General features: G+C 36.9%; 3 protein-coding genes across 5 annotated transcripts; all 3 read right to left on the reverse strand.

The window, feature by feature from the left end:
- Positions 1 to 328: 328 nt before the first annotated feature.
- Positions 329 to 1,876, reverse strand: LOC106399046. The gene is made up of 2 exons (XM_048762732.1): positions 1,369 to 1,876; positions 329 to 1,053 (listed from the first exon to the last, which is right to left on the reverse strand). The coding sequence occupies exons 1-2, from the start codon at positions 1,471 to 1,473 to the stop codon at positions 439 to 441; spliced, it is 720 nt and encodes a 239-aa protein (XP_048618689.1). The 5' UTR covers positions 1,474 to 1,876; the 3' UTR covers positions 329 to 438.
- Positions 1,870 to 6,532, reverse strand: LOC106399047. Of its 3 annotated transcripts, XM_022711493.2 has the most exons (3): positions 6,140 to 6,352; positions 5,699 to 6,052; positions 1,870 to 5,594 (listed from the first exon to the last, which is right to left on the reverse strand). In XM_022711493.2, exons 1-3 carry the CDS (start codon positions 6,191 to 6,193, stop codon positions 5,313 to 5,315), a joined length of 690 nt encoding a protein of 229 aa, XP_022567214.2. In that variant the 5' UTR covers positions 6,194 to 6,352; the 3' UTR covers positions 1,870 to 5,312. The 3 variants fall into 3 exon arrangements, with proteins under 3 accessions (XP_022567214.2, XP_048618687.1, XP_048618688.1); XM_048762730.1 differs by having other exon boundaries at positions 1,870 to 6,052; positions 6,140 to 6,532; XM_048762731.1 differs by lacking the exon at positions 6,140 to 6,352 and having other exon boundaries at positions 5,699 to 5,860.
- A 6,007-nt stretch (positions 6,533 to 12,539) lies between these two features.
- On the reverse strand, positions 12,540 to 13,525 carry LOC111202553 (FCS-Like Zinc finger 5-like). The gene is made up of 2 exons (XM_022695387.2): positions 13,075 to 13,525; positions 12,540 to 12,828 (listed from the first exon to the last, which is right to left on the reverse strand). The coding sequence occupies exons 1-2, from the start codon at positions 13,407 to 13,409 to the stop codon at positions 12,687 to 12,689; spliced, it is 477 nt and encodes a 158-aa protein (XP_022551108.1). The 5' UTR covers positions 13,410 to 13,525; the 3' UTR covers positions 12,540 to 12,686.
- Between the last annotated feature and the right edge of the window lie 6,301 nt (positions 13,526 to 19,826).

Below are 19,826 nucleotides of genomic sequence, written 5' to 3' on the forward strand. Positions count from 1 at the left end.
AGTAATAGCGGACGAAAAGCGCTATCATTTTGGTTTAATAGTGTTTCCTTGGACGCTCTGACATCACCCGTTATAAAAAGTCCAACCCTTTTAATAGCGATTTTCCTCTGTGCTATTACTAAGTGTATAACAATAGCGCTTTTGTGTTCGCAATTGTTAGTATTTATAATAACGTTTAATAAATGTTATTAGAACCAAATAATTTGTTTTTTCTTAGTAGCAAAGATAACAAATGTTTCGTGTTATTAATTAGTTTTATAATTATCCCAAAATTAATTAATAATAATTATTGAATTGATTTTTAAATAATTAATTCGAAAATATGAAATAAAAACAATATAAATTATTAAAATTCCAAAAATCAATATAATTATTCAAATCCCATAACACAACATTATCACATTCATACAAACCATCACACAAGCATACAACATATCATCAATCTACCACTAATAAACCTTCACAATCATCCCTAACATATACACTATCATCATCCATATCATCACCCATATCATCAACTTCTTGGACAGGTAAAGGAGCACCACCTAAATCCTCTTCTGTTTCCAACTCATGATAACCTCTAGGTGGTGCTCTCATAACAACATACCAATTTGAAGCATCATCCTCCCTAGAGTAGAAAACCTGTTTCGCTTGAGAAGGTAGAATGAATGGATCTTTCAAATAGGCTGCTTGGTTCATATGAAGGTTAACAAGAGTGAAGCCATCTTCTTCCTTCACACCATTCGCTGTGTTTGCCCAGTTGCATCTAAAGAGTGGCACTTTGAACATGTGATAGTCGATGACCAAAATCTCCTTTATCACTCCATAGTATGTAATCATATCCGCGACCTGTCTCATATCTCTTGCACTTGATCTACACATGCTAAAGGCTTCATAAGTTACTCCACTGTTTTGTGTCTTCAGCTTGACCGCATCAGTATGAAACCGTTGGCCATTGATGATGAATCCTTTATGTGCTAAAGCAACATTTCTTGGTCCAAATGCCAACCACCTTATCTCCTTAGAATGACTATCTTTTGAGTCTAAATGAATCTGCCGCAGGAAATCAGAGGATTATCATCAAGCCGAGGTACTTAAATTATAATCAAAACATGATAATATGTACCACAAACCAATCATCAATCTACAAGCTAACCAGTCATAAAATACTAAAAATCCAGACAGTTTCATCAAGCTATAAGCTACTGAGACATCAATTCGCTAAAATATGGACATGTTCTTCAAGATACAAACCAGGCATCATGATACAAGCTAACTAGTCATCACCAAACAAGCTAACCAGTCATCACCAAACAAGCTAACCAGTATTTACAATAATAATCAAGAAAAGAATTTGGAGTTTGTAACCTTATTTTTAAGCCATTCTGTAAAGTGTTCAGTATGGTTTTTCCATAACAAAGTTTCATTTTTAGCCAATCGAGCATCCTTAGCTTGCAACTCTTCCAAATGCATCCTGATTTTAAATTAAACAACAGTATATGAAAATGAAATTATGAGTAAAACAAGTAGAAGAAACATAGAGAATTACTTACTCAAGAAAGGGATCCAAAGATGCCATGTTCATTAGCACATATCGATGTGCAATGTCTCTATCTTTATCTGACAGGGTAACCTCTATACCCTTCTGCAGAGGTCGGCCTTCAACCACCATTCTATCAGCCTCAACATCTTCATTACGATTAACTGCTTCTTGAACTGGTACTGATTCTTTAAGGAACTCTAAACAAAATGCAACACATTCTCCAGCTAAATACGCCTCAGCCATACATGCTTCTGGCCTTGCATAATTCTTAACAAAAGCCTTTAGTGTTTTCATGTACCTATAACTCAGGAAATATGAATATTAGTCAAACATCATTGTGGGAAGTGGATATATTGAAGAGAGATGTTGATCAAACCTTTCGAAGGGATACATCCATCGGAAGTGAACTGGTCCTCCCAACCGTGCCTCTCTTGATAAATGTAGTGGAAGGTGAAACATGATATCAAAAAGGGCTGGAGGGAAGAAGCGCTCCAGCTGACACATTGTCTCCACAAACTCTGTCTCCATGGATATAAGTTTCTCTGGGTCAATGATGCGCTGACACAACCTGTTGAAGTAACTGCATAATCTATTTATGGCTATCCTAGGACCCCTATGTAACAACCCTCTTAATGCAGCTGGTAACAAGTTCTGTACTAAGACATGATGATCATGCGACTTTAAACTACCAATATTTGGAGGGTTAACTGAAACACTATTCGCAATATTACCACAATAACCATCAGGGCCTCTAAACTTAGCTAACCTTTGGCAGAAAATGGTCTTCTCTCTCTTCGATAACCAGTAGGCAGCAGGAGGTAAGTATGTTTTCTTTCCCCTCACCTCTGTGTGCAAGTGCTTTCTGATTCCAATATCTTCTAAGTCTTTTCTTGCTTTCAACCCATCTTTTGACTTCGCACTTTGCATCAACAGAGACAATATAGCATCGGACACATTCTTTTCTACGTGCATAACATCAATATTGTGACGAACAGGCAACTCCTAACACATTAAACAAGAAACTGTTAGACATATTGATCTCTTCTTCCAGTAATCAGATAATATAGGTCAGTTACTATAGTTTACCTTCCAGTAAGGTAGATCAAAGAATATTGATCTCTTCTTCCACCGCCATAGTTCATTTGATTCTTCACACTCTTCTTCTTGTAACCTCTCATCATCTTCCAACTCTAGTCTTTTCCTTTTTTTTCCTTCTCTAGAGGTCTACCAAAATCATTCGTAAAAGCTTGTAGTGTCTCATATATCTCAGCGCCTGTTTGTATCCTATTAGCATTCCCTTCCTCCACAGTGTTGTCAAACCAAGCTTTTTTATATCTGTAACGATGGCCAGGCGGTAGTCTCCTTCTGTTACTCATGTAGACAAACTTGCGGCTAAACTTAAGCCACCTTGCAGGTGTATCCTTTCCACATACATTGCAGGCTTGTTTCCCCTTTACTTTACATCCAGACAGTGTTCCTAAGGCTGGATAGTCACTGATACTCCAAAGCAGCAAGGCTCTGAGATTAAAGTTCTCCTTCGCAAATGAGTCATACACTTCAATACCCTCAGCCCACAAATCCTTTAGATCGTCTATCAGTGGTGCTAGGTAAACATCAATGTTGTTACCAGGAGCAGTAGGACCAGGGATCAACAAAGTCAGCATTATATTCTCAGCCTTCATACACATGGTTGGAGGCGTGTTATAGTTCACTAACAACACTGGCCATGTGCTGTGATTGGTGCTTTGCATGGAGAAAGGGTTCATCCCATCTGTAGAAATCCCAAGTCGAAGATTCCGTGGATCAGCAGCAAAGTCTGGCCATTTAGCATTCACTTGTGCCCAAGAGATAGAATCAACAGGGTGCCGCATTGTACCATCTTCAGTGGCATTGGTATAGTGCCAACGCAGATCTTCAGCCATCCTTTGTGATCTAAACATCCTCCTAAACCTGTCCTTGATTGGAAAATATCTAAGGACCTTTGCCGGAATCCCCACCTTTAACTCATTACTGTGCTTATCCATTTCCCATCTTGAAACTTTGCATCTTGGACAGCTTTCTAGGTTCTCATACTCCTTCCTATACAATATGCAATCATTCTTGCAAGCATGAATACTGTCGTAGCCGAACCCAAAGATCTTCAGAAATTTTTTGATTGCAGCTAAACTCTTGGGAAGAACATTGTCTTCAGGTAGCAAATCCTCAAGTAAAACCAACAGCTGATCAAAGTAGTTCTCCGACACACCACTTTTAACCTTGAATCTGTAAAGTCCCATGATAGCTGAAACCTTTGTGTGCTTGAGACAATCCGAGTATAATGGCGTTTGAGCGTCTCTGAGCTTTTTCTTAAACTCAATTTCCTCTGGTGCTTCATCGTCTTCGTTGTCAGTTGTCGGGTTTGGACCACCTTCGTCCATGGAGAATATTGTCTTAAACAAATCAAACGCCTCTGTTTCATATTGAAGAACACTGTCTTCTGCAGAATCTCTTTTTTCTCCATGAATACTCCAACGAGAACTCTTATACTTCTTATCCATACCCCTAATCACCAAATGCTCCACAATTTTATCCAGTGACTGATGGCTCAGATTGCGGCAGTCTCTACAAGGGCATAGCATTTCAGACAGACTTCCCAATCTTTTTGCGGACGAATTCACAAAATTAGTTGCTCCTTCTGAATACTCGTGGCTATTCCTACAAGAATCAGACAAAAGAAGTTAGCTTTATTTCAATCGGCGAGTAGAAATGAGATCGAGGGATTTTAGGTTATACCTTGGAAGCCAAATCCACGACTTATCCATTTGAATACAGGAACAGCTGGTTTGATTTTAGCTCGAGAGATACATGTGCTTTCTTTAGGGTTTTTTCGATTTTAGATCGCGAGACAGAAAGGAGTTTCGACAGAAAGAGAGATGTTGTGTTCTGAAATTTTCCGAGTGCAAACAGAGACAGAAAAAAATGAACGGTTGTGATCAAAGATATGGAGAGAAATCGGACGGTCTATGATTAATCTGAGTGCAATATTAGTAGTTGCTCCTCATTGGCTCAAAAAATAAAAAGAATGGCTAAGATTGAAGTTGGGAAGACACATCCATCGGCATATGGTTTGCCACGTCTGCAATCTTGGAGGTTACTCCTTATTGGCTCAAGGTATTAATTTCGTTTGAAATCTGGAAATTAATATATAAATATGATTTTGAAGCAAAAAAAAATTAAATTAAATCTTAAAAATCAAATATTCAGTTTTCCAATTTTACAAAAAAAAAATTGTATGAATATAAATTTTTTATGTGAGCTTTTATAAGATTGATCAATCTAGCTCATATGTTCATAAACACTACTACTTATTTGTATGTACAAAGGCTTTAGGGTATAGGGTTTGAACAAATGAGTGTTTATAAAATTTATAACTAATCAGTTTTGTGAAATTAAGATTACAATATCCTTTTAAGAATGAACAAAATTGTGAAATCAAGTACAATTAGGGTATAGGGTATAGGTTTGTACTTTAGGGTTTAGGGATTTCACTTTAGGGTATAGGATTTTAATTTTTGGTCTTCCCGTCTGTGGATTTAATTTTTAAAGCTTATGGTTTAATGTAAAACCTTATATCATAATATAATACATAATTTTTGTTTTTTTGTTTGCTAACTGTTACATAATATCATACATGATTTCAACCGAGTAAAAAAGTACCTAAACATTCGATCACACACTAGAAATACATAGCCGATGAGAACCAACTTGAAAAATGTTTCAGACGACAATTTTAGACAAACTTGATTTTGTCATTTGGCCATGCCACAACCGAACCCATTGCATCAGATATGTATTCAATCTCTGAATTTGGCCTCCAGACTTTTGCATCACCGATCTTAGCCACATCAATCCACACCTTGCTTGCATTTGGACCTAGGGGTACAAAGTGGCACAACTCATTCGGATCCGTTGAAGCTACCCTTCCTTCAGCTACCTTACGTCCAGAGTTGTTGCAATCCAAGAGAGTGCACTTCTGCTTCGGACTTCTGGTCGAACTAGTGCTGCCTGGACTCTACAACTCAAACAAGATGACAGAAGCAAGTTCCAACATCAATCAAGGACGCAACATCAATCATCAGGCAAATAAAAAAATTTAACTTCATGTCAATTACATACCACTGCTTTTTTCTTGGCTGGCTTCGAAGGTGATGCTATTTTCTTCCCTGCACATTTAGTTGGTGTTACTTCTGTAGCAGGTGTAGGCATGACTTCAACCTTTAGGACTGGCCATGCTATTTTCTCGCTAAGTGCATCACCAATCAAGAACATATCAGCGGTTGGCCTCCACAAATATGCTTGATCATTGAACACCTTCACTACTTCGACACTAACAGCATTGGGACCCAGAGGTATGTTGTTAACCATGTCTTTGGATTTTGAAGAGCACACGAGACCTTCAGCAATGACCTCGTCCTCATCATTGGTCCAATCATATATCTTGCATCTTCGATATTCACCTTCCTTGCTTTGCTAAAACAAGATTTGAAATTAGAAATTTTAGTAATGATTAGAGATGACTCAATTGTTGTAAGAAGAAAACAAGATTTGAAAATTTACCATAGATAAATCTTCAGAACAGTTTGGATCCTTATCCAAAATCACTTTATCCATTGGCCAAGATATCTTGTATCCCACAGCTTCATCAAGAGTTAACACATCCGTAGTAGGCCTCCAGAGTGAAGCTGATGCGCTTAGTGCATACTTAACTACGATAGCCACTGCATTAGGACCAATTGGTATACGACCAATTTTGTACTTCGGTTCAGCATAGCAGAATTCTCCTTCACCAACAACAACATCCTCTGATTCAATCCAATCCAGTATTTGTACTCTGACTCCTTCTTTGAATCCACCACTACTCTCAGATGTTTCAGCATCAACATTACTTTTCTGAGAAAAGGCAACGGAAATCGTAAATGTCTTAAAACTAATTGACCAAAGGCAATGAAAAGGATTACCTTACTTGGGTCTTTACTCTTTTTTTTCTATATGAAAACAAACATATCTCACTACCATTTTAATCTAACAAGCTGATCTACAATATGTAGATGTTTGACTACTCTTTTACCATATCATCAGCTAAACGAAGCATTCCTTTGCGGCTGGTGGTGTGAGGAATCTGATTTCTTCTCATCGCTCTGTACTTGTTACTCGTTTCCTACAATATAAATATGACATTGATTATATCCATCAGACATGACCTTTAAGGATGAAACTTACTTAGTTGTAGATAACTCACTGTGAAAGATTTGGTAGTCTTACTCTTAACCCAAGTGTTCCACAGTTGAAGGGATGGGATGTTGCTCGGTTTTAAAGCTATTCTCTCAGCTGCAGTCTTCGCCACACGTACTTGTGACACCAGCCTTGACTTCCCAGCCCTCCACACATTTCCCAGCTGCTTGAAAATAACAGCTTTCTGCCACTCTTCTTGCAAGTTAAACTTCCCCTGCATCACAATAATCAAGTTAAACATGTTTATAATTTCATCTTGCGGTTAAACAAAACATACTAATATATATACAAACCTGAATTTCTTCCCACATTGTTGCTTTAGTCGCTGCATCAAGTTTTCTCCAATCGGCAAGTGTAACCGGAACATGTTCCCTCACAAGAGGACCAAGAAACGACGATAGGGTTACTGAACCAGGTCCAACATGCTCACCAATGTCATTGAATGTGACCATAATCTTATCATTGGGATTTTCAGCCACTCTACGCAACTTTGTAGGTCCTCTTTTATTTTTTTTGAAACTTCCTCCCCTGCTAGCTCAACTCCTTCAGTACTAGGAATCTCATCATCTTGCGCAGTGCCATCTTCTTCCATATCGCGAGCTTCTTCTTCGCAAGCTTCCTCTTCGTTCCCTTTCTCATTAAGAACTCCATCATCTTCCATATTGGCCGGTTCTTCTTCATTCTCTTTCCCATTGAGATCTCCATCTTCTTCATTCTCTTTCCCATTGACATCGCCATCTTCTTCATCCTCTTTCCCATTGACATCCTCTTCATCGTCTTTATCTTCTTCAGACATTGACTTCTCAGCCTGATCATCTTCTACTTCATCATCCTGAGCAGGTGTTACATCTTGTACTTCATCATCCTTAGGAGGTGTAACATCTTCTACCCCATCATCGTCAGATGGTGTTACATCTACTATGTAATCATCTTCAGCAGCCACTTTCTTGATTCTACTACTTCTTCTCGTTGGCGTTAAAACTAAATTCTTTTTAGGGGAAGTCGTTTTCTTTGCTGTTCTTTTCTTCACTTTTAGTTGCGGTGCCTTGTCCTCTTGATCTACTACCTCCAAGCCTTGATTACGTTTACTCCGACGAGAACCAACTTGTCCTCTTGTCTTTGCCATTTCTGAAACTGATAAACAAATCCAAAATCAAATCAAGCCATTAGATCAAAAAATCTAAACCCAAAATCAAATCGAAACCTTCAATCATATTCAAAATCAAACTGAAACCCACAATCATATTCAAAACCTAATCGAAACCCACAATCATATTCAAAACCTAATCGAAACCTAATCGAAACCCACAATCAAAATCGAATCATGTGTTAACGCGGACATGCATGTGAAAAGAGATTTGAATCAAAGAGAAACCCAAAATCAAAGAGATTCGACTCGAGAGAACCAGTCTCTATTCTAAACTCAGAATCAAATCGAAACTCATACCAATTGAAGCTTCGACTCGAGAGAACTCTGAAGAACTTCGATGAGTCGGTTTTGATTTTGAGGAATGTGAAGAGAGTGAAGTGAAGAGAATGAAGTCTCGGTTTCGATTAATACTTAAGTTATTTTTAATATATTTTTTCATATACGATAGCATTTAGTTTTTGATTTGCAATGGTAAGGCGCCTCCACTTACCAAATTAACGCGGCTGAATTATTTTATTTTCCCGCGACTACAAAGATAGCTTATACATTTCAAAAACGCTATTATAAAGGCCCGTGTTTATATACAATAGCAGAGAAGCAAAAAACGCTATGCTACGACGCTATTAATACCCACATAACCATCCCAGACATGGAGATAAGGCCGGCCGGCTCTACGGTACAGGTACCAAACAATGTAGCTTGGGACGCCAAGCTGCAAAGTATTAAAGGTCCTGATAATAATGAATCTCAATCGATTATATCATGTTTGGAACATAATGGAACCAATAAGGAATGTCGACATAAGATGATTTATTTGCATACAAGGTAGCACTTGAATTTATGAATATAAGCGAGGATCATGAACCCACGTCAATATAAGAGTGTGCACTCGTAGATTAGATTGGATTGAATGGAAACGTGGAGTTAAATAGTTTAAGGAAGAAATGTGTATTTGGCCATATGATTAAGACGTCATATGATGTTAAAACCAGTGGATATAAATGGGTCTTGTGAGGAATAGAAATCGTGAGATATAAAGCTGATGTTGCACAAGGATTCTCACAAAGACCGGTAATAGATTATTGGGAGACATACTCCCATGTGGTGGATGCAACTACTTTTAGATTTCTTATAAGTCTGGCTATATAAGAGAGAAAATTAGACTTGCAGGAAGTTGATGTAGTGACTGCATATTTATATGGTCCACTGGATAATAAAAGTACTAGAGGGTATTGAGCTGAAAGTACAGCAAGTTCTCGAGAACAATATTGATAATCATCAAAGTATATGATCTGAATATCCTAAGAACCTCTGGATACAATTTCCCAAATAGTTGAATATCTCAAGAAAGAGTTTGAGATGAAAGATCTTGGAAAACAAAGTTTTGTTTGGGATTACAGCTTGAGTACATTAACAATGAAGTCCTTGTGCATCAAATAGTATATACAGAAAAGGGTACTCAAGAGATTTAATATGAACCAGTCTCACCCATTATCTAGTACATGGGCGTTAGATCACTTGTTTTGGACACTGATCCATTCAGTCCAAAGGTGGACGATAAAGAAGTCCATTTAGTCCTGAGATGGACGATGCAAAAGTCTTGTTTTAGATACTGATCTGTTTAGTCCATAAGAAGGACGATGAAGAAGCCTTTGATTTTTGTTTATTTTATACTAACCAGCCCAAAGAGGGGTTATTTGGTTTTGTTAATTTGTTTTTCAGACAGATTATGTTTTACACATGGTGGTACACGCATATCACAGCAACATCATCCAAGATTTCGTGTGTGTGTATTTGAGGTCGATGACTCAATATGTTCGATCAGATTGTGGCATGGCCGATGGTAAAGAAGAACCAACTATCATGTTCGAGGACGAAGCATATTCTGCCCAAGATCTTCATCACCCACGGATTGCAGAAAATTGGAGAGGTCTAAAGGACCTTCAGTAATGTCCAAATCAGGGGGAGTAATGTGTGTTGTACTTTTTTTCCTTCACCATAGTATTGTCCCAATTGAGTTTTCCTGGTAAGATTTTAATGAGGCAACATTAAAGCACATTACAAGCTCTAAATGGTTATGGCATCTAAGGGGGAGACTTATGAACCAAATTGTGGATGGCTCATAACCAAGAGATTATGATTTGTAATTTTTCCATTTATCTATAACGGTGTAATCTCATATATAAGGAACCTCTATGTTATGAATAAAGATAGACTTTTCCATTACTTTTATAACAAAAGCCCAATATTACCTTGACCTACAATTCAAGAATAATATTTATCGCGTATACCTCTGTATATCTTTCTAATAAATATCGTAAACCCTAACTACTCTGTATATAAGGAACACGTGAGTAGAGTTTCATTCACATCTCTACAGCCTCTAAAACCCTGAAACCTATACCTGGGAGAATTATGACTGCTATCAGTTCTGTATAAACCATCCAACTCAATCTGGCCTAATGATTGAGATGACACTAACGTGAATGTCTCTTAATCTTCACCTTGTAGAATAATATAAATGTTTACTTTGGCTATTCTAGCTCCATGCATAGCAAGCTGAACCAACCCACATTTACAATCCCATTCTATATTCGATGCAGTTCTTCTTAATAAATTTTGAGCTTGAAATTTTTATTTGTTACATCTATTAATTTTCAATACGAGCATATGATAGATAAATACTGACAGATAACTTTCCCAAAAATAACATGCACACTCATAAAGTGTGTTGCTTATAGAGCTCTAGCCCATAATTTAAATGAATATACTAGCGTTTTACTACTGCAGATGTTGTTTAATGTGTTCTAAGATTATGACGAATTGAGTGGGGAGAAGGTAAACTATATTTATTTGCACTCTTTGCTATTCATAACTTTTAGTTTGTCTACCAAATTGAAATGAAAGTATGCATGTACAAATTTTTTTCTTCAACTATTATCTAGATTTGATTTTATTTTGCATGCTTTTATAAATTATAATATGAAACAATTGGTTTGACATCGGGATTCTCTAAAATTCATATAACAAGTTTTTTTTTAACTGAGAAAAAAACGAAAGTATTTTAACCAAACCAAAATTAATATCGATTTGGAATTGTAGTTATATATATAGGAGATTAAAAACCTAAAAACCCGATACGAAACTAAATAGACATCCAGATTGAACATCATTAATTTCTTATTAACAAAATAAATAATTTCATTCCGCGCAAGAGGCGGGTTACTACCTAGTAAAAAGTAAAAATCTTGTAAATACCAAATTCATAATTTGAATGAATTCTATGATCCCCCAACCCTCACATGAATTGTTTGTTCCCTCCCATATCTTTGCTTAATTTGCATGGGACACAGCTCAGTATACAGTATACAGATTGGATCAACAACAGAATGAATCTAGAAAATAACATTAAAGCAAATATAGAAGAACTACAAAAGCTTGGCTTAGGTGGAAAGGGTAAAAGATTATGAGACTTCTGTTTTTTTTCTTGGTTATGTGATACTTCTGATTATAAAATATTATCTCATTTTATAGAAGTAAAAATATGATGTGTGCATGTCGATAAAACTATAATCTAAATAAATTAAAGACTAAATCCCATGCATAAGTTAACCTGAAACTAAGAGGGTCATGATAAGCATTAAAATCATACAGTTAATAGATAAACTATTTTTCTACATCCATAAATACCCATTCCCTTGTCTCAGTTGTCCTTAAACACTAGTGTATTTTTTTTTTTGCCGAGACATGAGGCTCGAAGAAAATGCGAGAAATAAGAAATTGGAGAAAGTGGATACCTATGAAGATAAGTTTACGGAGGGCATGTATGCACATGTACTCTCTCTTATCCTGGTTCACATACATTGTTGGGACAATTTGTCTGTGCATCTTCTATCAACTCTTGTCTGTGCATCTTCTATCAACTCTTGTCTGTGCATCTTCTATCAAGCCAAAGGGCGTCTGTGCATCTTCTATCAACTCTTGTCTCTTCTAAAAATCACTAGCATCATATACTTCAACTATCATGTTGTGAATTAAGAATATGTTTGATCAGTTAATAATCCAAGTTGGCTTTTACTCAGCTAGATTTCACAAGTAGATTTCATATTCTTCTACTACCTAAACGTACATGTAATCTTTATTACTTTTAAAGATAAGAATCTGTTAAAGTATTTACTAGGGTCAATGAGATTCTTTTGCTTTACCAACATCATATTTAAATAAGACAAGACAAAAATTCAATTGGATCCCATATGAACAGAATAAATATGGAAGCGCACAGTAAAAACAGTACGACGATTGTTATCTTTTTGGCGGTATATTGTGGATAAATTTTCTACAGTACATACATAAGGTACGCTCACTATCACCTGCATGTTATAATTTAACCTAAATTGATATACAATTATGTTTTCGTAACTACCGCAAATACGATTTCCTCTTTACCTTTGACCTATTTGTTAATAATATTATTGGTCTTTTGATAATATTTAAAGGTCCCCAGATATTAAAAGGGCAGACTAGTCGGTAGGAAGACAAGTTAATCTAATACGCAAAACACTAATACACCATATATAGTCTTAACTATTGAGTAAGTCTTAACTCTTGAGTAAGTTAAAAAAGCAAGGTTTAAGATGATTAACAAAGGCTAATCACGGTTTAAAATAACGCTCAATGCTTTAGATACATATAATAACACAATACAAACATTGTAAAGGTAACCTACACGGCGGCGGAAAGTCTCTCTCCTTTGCCGGATCCGGCGCCGACAACGAAGGTAGACCTCACCAAACTCTTCTCTTTCTTCTCGTCCACCGTAATCTGCTGCTGTCTGCACTCTAAGCTACAAAACGCCCCATCTCCCCTGCTTAAATTATACCAATTAAAATCGTTAATTCCTTATTAATTACATCCAAAACCACTAGGTTAGCTTAATTATATATGAACGATTAAGTGAAAAGGTAATTTCACGCAAATATGAATACTTATACCAATTTAAATCGTTAATTGTTTATTAAATATTTAAATCCGTCTAAAACCATTAGGTTAAGCTTAACTAATGATTAAGTAGAAAGATAATTTCACATAAATATGTGAAAGAAATAAATACCTATACATATAGATGTCTCGGCGAGGAACAAGAAGGCGTTTACAGAGGGAGCAGGATCTCAGAAAATCTGCTCGGGCGTGAGTGGAGTGATCTGCTGAGTGTCTCCTCTGTGTACCTCTCGGTGAGACCGTCGCTAAGAGCCGTTGATCTAACAGTCCATGATGAACCTGGCGCTGTTCATCACCGGTCACTAGCTTACCTTTCGGATTACTCAACATCTGAACTTGATGATCGGACGGCTCCTCTGGCTCGTTAGGTAAGTTCAAGTCGAACTTTATCTCCGACAGACTCGTCGTTCTCTTTATCTGTGGTCTCTGTCTCTTCCCTAACAACATCTTATTCTTGTTTTTTGATTTTTTGTTCCTCTCTTTTTTAGGGTTTATGCTCTGAGTGAACAGAGAAAAAGCTTAAGAAAAAGTGGGAGGAAGTGAAAGAGAAGACTAAAGAAGATAAAAGAAGAGCCATAAACTGAGGAGTAAATCTGAACCATTGATTGTTTCTGATCTGATTCTTTTTTCCCATCATGTTGACGACACGTCATGATTCGGATTCTTATTCGTTATTATTACATTTGTCGTGTTTCACAAAATATTTTGCATTTTTTTTCAATTATTTCGTCTAACTTCTAATACTCCCTCTGTTCCCTCCGTTTTTTTCATGTAGGTAGTTTTAAGTCACAAATATTAAAAAAATTTATTAATTTTTTTAAAAGTAGCATTTGATATATAAATGAAATGTAGTTAAATCAATATATATTATTTGAGTGGTTACACTATACCTAATAAAAGTAAAAATTACTTAAAATTATAAAAACTACTTATATTTTGAAACAAATAAATTTTACTTAAACTACTTACAATAAAAAACAGGAATATAATTTCTAAAAAAGAAAGTCGAAAATATTGGTTTTTAGTTCCCAAGAGCATGATTAACCCTGTAACTCCTTATGGTTTTCTTATTTTTTTAGTTTTTTTTTTTTTTTTTGTCCGACTAAATAAAAAAAAGAGAGAACCAATTGCGGATCACCACGTATCAGTGGGACCCGCGAACAGTACAAGAAACACCCTAAAACCATTTCTTATTTCATACTAGGGTCGGCCCGTCCTACGGACGGGATATAATTTACTTGTAATCAAGATTATTATTTTTATATGATTTGTGGTTTGTGTTTTAGTTTTACATTTGCAAGAGATGTATATGAGATATATTATTTTCTTAAATTTTAAATTAACCAAAAAAAAACTAATTTTTACTATTAGCATAATCTCTCTCTCTATATATATATATATTTGAAACTATTGTTTTTCATATCGTATTAGTTCTAGTTGTTTTTATCCAAAATTGGAGGTGCGGTTGGACAAATTTTCTTTCAAATGTGTCAACGCTGTGATTGTTTTTTTATTAGGTTAGCATGTGTCATTTGTGGAGAAGAGAGTACATATGTTATGGGAAGTGAGTGTTCTAAATAAGGCATAAGTTAGTGTTTGGACAAAATTACAACGCTTCAATTTCATGTAAGAACATGTTTAGTATTCCACACTCAGCTCATTCGTCCACCGTCCTCATTTTATTGCGATATATGCAGACTCAAACTTGGAAGTATAATAAGAAAAATGCATTCTATTTATATATCAAAACTCAGCCAATTTTGGAGACACAGAAGCAACCAAGTTAAATAGAATTCACAATCCAGTAGCCGGTACGGGAAATATGTAATTGAAATATACTCACAAATCACAATCATGCATACTCACACAGGATTATATATCCATAAGTGTCTGCACTAACTGTTGTATCATTGAGATCAGGGCTAACACCCTTTTAGGGAGCCACAGTAATGAAAAATCAACACCAAAATGTTGAAAATTATTATGAGCTAAAGATAAATAGATCTTTTAAGAAAAAGTTCACTAAAAAAGTTATCTTCCTTCTTCTATCTTCTTCCTCTTTTCTCTTCTTTTCTGTTTATTCTGTTTCTCATCTCATTTTTTATGTTTCTTATCACTTTTCTGTCACAATCCGTCAAGTACAACGATGGGCTTAACAAATCTTTTTCATCACCTTTTTGTGTTGTTTATTAAGAGAAATGAACTGATGATTTTCTTAGAAGAAAACCTTCATATTTATAATGGAGGATAACATAAAGAAATGAATGAGGAGATTCATTGAATGCGAGATCGTGTGAGAAGTAGAGAGTAGGTATTAATGTGAATGTTAATGAAGATGCATGAACCAAGTTAATTTCCGCAATGGCTCCAGATTAAAGAAGCATATTCGGCTTCCGACTGACATTGATCGGAATCGTTCGTCACCGGTGAAACCGTTGGATTTCTATTGACAGTTGACTGAACGGAAATTGTTGCTCGACAGCCACTTTCCCTAAGTTTCATATACCGTTTTTATTTTTATTTTAGAGAATATGTATTTGGACCGTAGTAAACACATAAAACCCATTAAATTCAAGAATTAATGAAACATTGACTTTTGATTGACCGTGACACGTGTCGGCTTCTCAAGACTCGAATTAGTGATGTGTCCGCCTATGTGGACAGCCTCGGAGTGAAGGAAACCCTTCTTTATATATATAGTATAGTATACTCACAAATCACAATCATGCATACTCACACATGATTATATATCCATAAGTGTTTGTACTAACTGTTGTATCCTTGAGATCAAGGCCAACAACCTTTTAGGGAGCCACAGTAATGAAAAATCAACACCAAGATGTTGGAAATTATTATGAGCTAAAGATAAATAGATCTTTTAAAAAAAAGTTCACTAAAAAAAGTTATCTCATTTCTTCTATCTTTTTCCTCTTTTCTCTTTTCTCTTTTTATTCTGTTTCTCATCTCATTTTTTCTGTTTCTTATCACTTTTCTGTCACAATCCGTCAAGTACAACGATGAGCTTAACAAAACTTTTTCATCATCTTTTTGTGTTGTTTATTAAGAGAAATGAACTGGTGATTTTCTTGGAAGAAAACTTTCATATTTATAATGGAGGATTAACACAAAGAAATGAATGAAGAGATTCATTGAATGTCAGATCGTGTGAGAAGTAGAGAGTAGGTATTAATGTGAATGTTAATGAAGATGCATGAACCAAATTAATTTCCGTAACGGCTCCAGATTAAAGAAGTCTATTCGGCTTCCGACTGACATTGATCGGAATCGTTCGTCACCGGTGAAACCGTTGGATTTCTATTGACAGTTGACTTAACGGGAATTGTTGTTCGACGGTCACTTTCCCTAAGTTTCGTATACCGTTTTTTTTGTTTTTTTAGAGAAGATGTATTTGGACCGTAGCAAACACATAAAACCCATTAAATTCAAGAATTAATGAAACATTGACTTTCGATTGACCGTGACACGTGTCGGCTTCTCAAGACTCGAATTAGTGACGTGTCCGCCTATGTGAACAGTTTAGGAGTGAAGAAAACCCTTCTTTATATATATAGATAGATAGATATATCTTTGGAAATCGTTTCTTGTGTTTTTTGGTAGGATCCACCCGCAAAATATGGCTAAGAAACCTCTCTGTATCTGGGCTACCTGGGTCCACTATACGTGACTGATATGTCTCTTTGCAATAGTATATAGGCCTCCAACGTTTCACCACTCCCCAAGCCAGTTTCAATATAAATATAAATTGACTTATTTATAAATAATAACATTTAAAAATTTATGAGCTAATAAAACTAATATTTGAATATGATAGAAATAAAAAGTTAAACACAGAAAAACGTGAACCAACAATCTTCTTTTGATTGGTGCATTGGGGGCACTAGTTTGCAGTACAAACAGAGTGGAACATTGTACAAAAGTGGTCGGTCTCAACGTCCATGATGATTTTAAGACGCCAACCAAATACTAGATGACTACTAGATGACTCAACCAAAATAAAAATAACATAAAAAGTTCGTTAATTAAAATAAGGACACCAAAATCATACAATAATACCTTAATCATATATACCAAATTTGTCAACACTGTTTTGAGGTTTAATAGTTTAGAAAGAAAACGCACACACAACGATTGCCAAACCTATCTAATTGGTACATAAACCACCAAACTAGTTCCTATTGTCTAGAAATGATTAAAGAAACCTGATATATAGACAAGGATGGTGTGAGCCTCCCCTTCTTCTCTTTCTTCTCTCTCTCGAACAAAACTCTTATCCTCGATCTGTTTTCAACCTCCAGCGCTTGCGGTCATTCTAGACGTTGCCGGAGGATCCCCTTCTTCTCCTTCTTCTCATTTTCCTTTGCTCCTTCTCCTCTCTCCTTATCTCCTTCCGATATGTAGGTTATTCTAGAGGAAAAGACACGCCGGCGACAGACTGCAGCTAGATCCGGCGTTTACCTTGGCTCTCTGGTGTCACCACGAGGTCGGAGAGACAGAGGCGAAGTTAGGGGTCGGCGTTTAGAGCTTCCGCGAGGGCCTCGTTTTTCCCCTTTTGTTTTGGCCCTCCTTCGAGACGGTGGCGCGTGCGGGGGAGATCCACCTCTGCGCCCAGATCCGGTGTAAGGTCTTTCAAATCTTATATAGTTTGGTCTTTGTGAGGAGTTTCGTCGGGTTTTGGTTTGGTGATGTTCCTCGGCGTCTTGGAGCTTCCCGGTCCTCTGTTCTGTCGTTCTGAGGGCTCCGGAGGATAAGTCAACCTCGGAGGCGTGTGTTTAGCTGGTGGATTACCAATGTGTGTTGGTGTCTCCGGCCTTGGCGTGTTGATATTGGAAGTGTTTTGGCTTGGAGTGGTCGTCTATGGCCATCCCGACCCAACTCTGGTAGTCTCTCTCTCAGCGGTTCCCTCTGCTCGGTGTCCTCACCAGTCCCCATTGATTTCAGCCGGTTATATATCAATGGGTTTTGCTCTTGGTTCTATTGTGTTTGGGATGTTCTGTTGTCACCAGAAGGTCCTATTAACGTTGTGAAGATATCCGTGCTCCGGTCCTCGGAGTCGGCAAGTAGCGAGGTGGTTCGAGGCGTCGATTTGTCTCTGAGCTTCGGCTTCCTCGGTGACACCGCTTGGGATTTCAGCGCATCCCAGTGTCTCTGGTGTTCACTTGACTCCATAGGCAGTGTTGTATCTACATCTTTTGAAGGTTTAAGAGCTTGGACTGGTGGTTGATGCGGCTGCTTTATCGGGCTTGTCTTGTCCGTCTAGGGAGAGTGAATCTGTGGCGTCTTTGGTGGTTTTTACTGTTTGTCCTTTGTTTGGGTTCTGCAACGGTTTAAGTGGTGGTATGATGGTGGCGTGGTTGTGTGTGGTGAGCAGAACAAGCCTATTGTTTCTTCAGAAGTTTCAAGTTTCTCGTCACCTCTCTATCTCTCAGTCTTGAAGGAGTCCTTCTCGTGACCTTTTAATAAGTATGTTCCGGTTGTTCGTCTTATTCGCTCGTCCCTCGGTGGCTTCTGATGAAGCAGTATAAGGAGGTTGGGGTTTTAGGCCTTCCGATGAAGGTTTCGCTGGAGAAGGGGGCTTTAGTTTCCGGTGTCGGTCTCTCCTATTTTTGGAGTTTCGTGCTAGGCGTTTTGGTTCTGGCTTGGTACCATGAACGGTGGGTTCAGGTATGTTCGGTCTTGTGTTGTTGTGTTGGCCACTTCGTCGCTTACTCTCTCTTGTGCTTGGTTGGTTCTTGGCAAGAGTGCCGGCAGTTCAAAGATTTTTGGACTTACTGCTATTCCCCTTATCAAAGATTGTCTTCAGATTCAGATATATGAATGTAAGGTTTATTTAAGTGGTTGTATGTGTTGCCTTTTGTTTGGGCTCGAGGTTCCCTTGTATGGGCTATGTTTCCAGGGATGGTAATCTGTATCCGCCGGCTGTTGAAGTTCATCTTGTATGTTTTAAATTTCATCAATCAAATTCAGACGGAAAAAAAAAGACAAGGATGGTCTAACTAACACCTAGATGCATAAACCATTATTAAAAAAATACAGGTCCTAATCCCATATGTATTGTGGACCCTCTTTTCCTTCACAAATGGGCATCAACTTCTGTTTCATACATAATTTTGTAGGGAGAAGTGTTATTCATATTTTTAAGTATTATTAGTTAGGCGTTTTGTCAATGTTTCCCCACCAATAATCATGGCCAGAAAATCCATATATAGTCGTCTCCCATTGCTTTACGTTGATCTGATGTTAATGTTTGGATTCCGACTTTACTTGACTAGATCAACATTATATGTATAATTTGTTTTGATCTGATCTGCATAGTTCAGTGTCATTGAAAAGAATGACTAAAACTAGTTCTTGTTGAAAATAAAAAAATTAGCAAGTTAATCAAATCATGAATTATCGATATATAAGTTACAGCTCTAGCAAGGAAAAATATAGAAGTTGCACGAAATGTGAAAGCGAGTTTTGATTTCAGCGAGCACTAACGCAACCTTTCTCATTAACCCTACCATGTTAAATGCTTTTCCCGTTTCAAAAAATGAATATATATATTTTTTTTAAATATCCTAAAATATAAAATTTTAAAGTTTTTAATCTATTTAGACGTCTATTAAACAAGATTTGAAAAGATAACTTGGAATCACTAGAGAATTGGGGGGGGGGGGGGGGGGGGGTGGTATATGGGATTGTATCTGGGAATGTATGAAAAGATTTGTGATTCTAAGATTCAGGTAGTCTCCTTCATACAAGAGCGTATGAATGGAACGATTGACAACTGGTCGAGCAAATTACTATCTCTTCGAGGCAAGGAAGTGCAGATTAAATCAGTGGCACAAGAGACTCCAACAT

The sequence above is a fragment of the Brassica napus genome, chromosome C7, assembly GCF_020379485.1.
Source record: "Brassica napus cultivar Da-Ae chromosome C7, Da-Ae, whole genome shotgun sequence".
In the NCBI taxonomy this organism is placed as follows: domain Eukaryota; kingdom Viridiplantae; phylum Streptophyta; class Magnoliopsida; order Brassicales; family Brassicaceae; genus Brassica; species Brassica napus.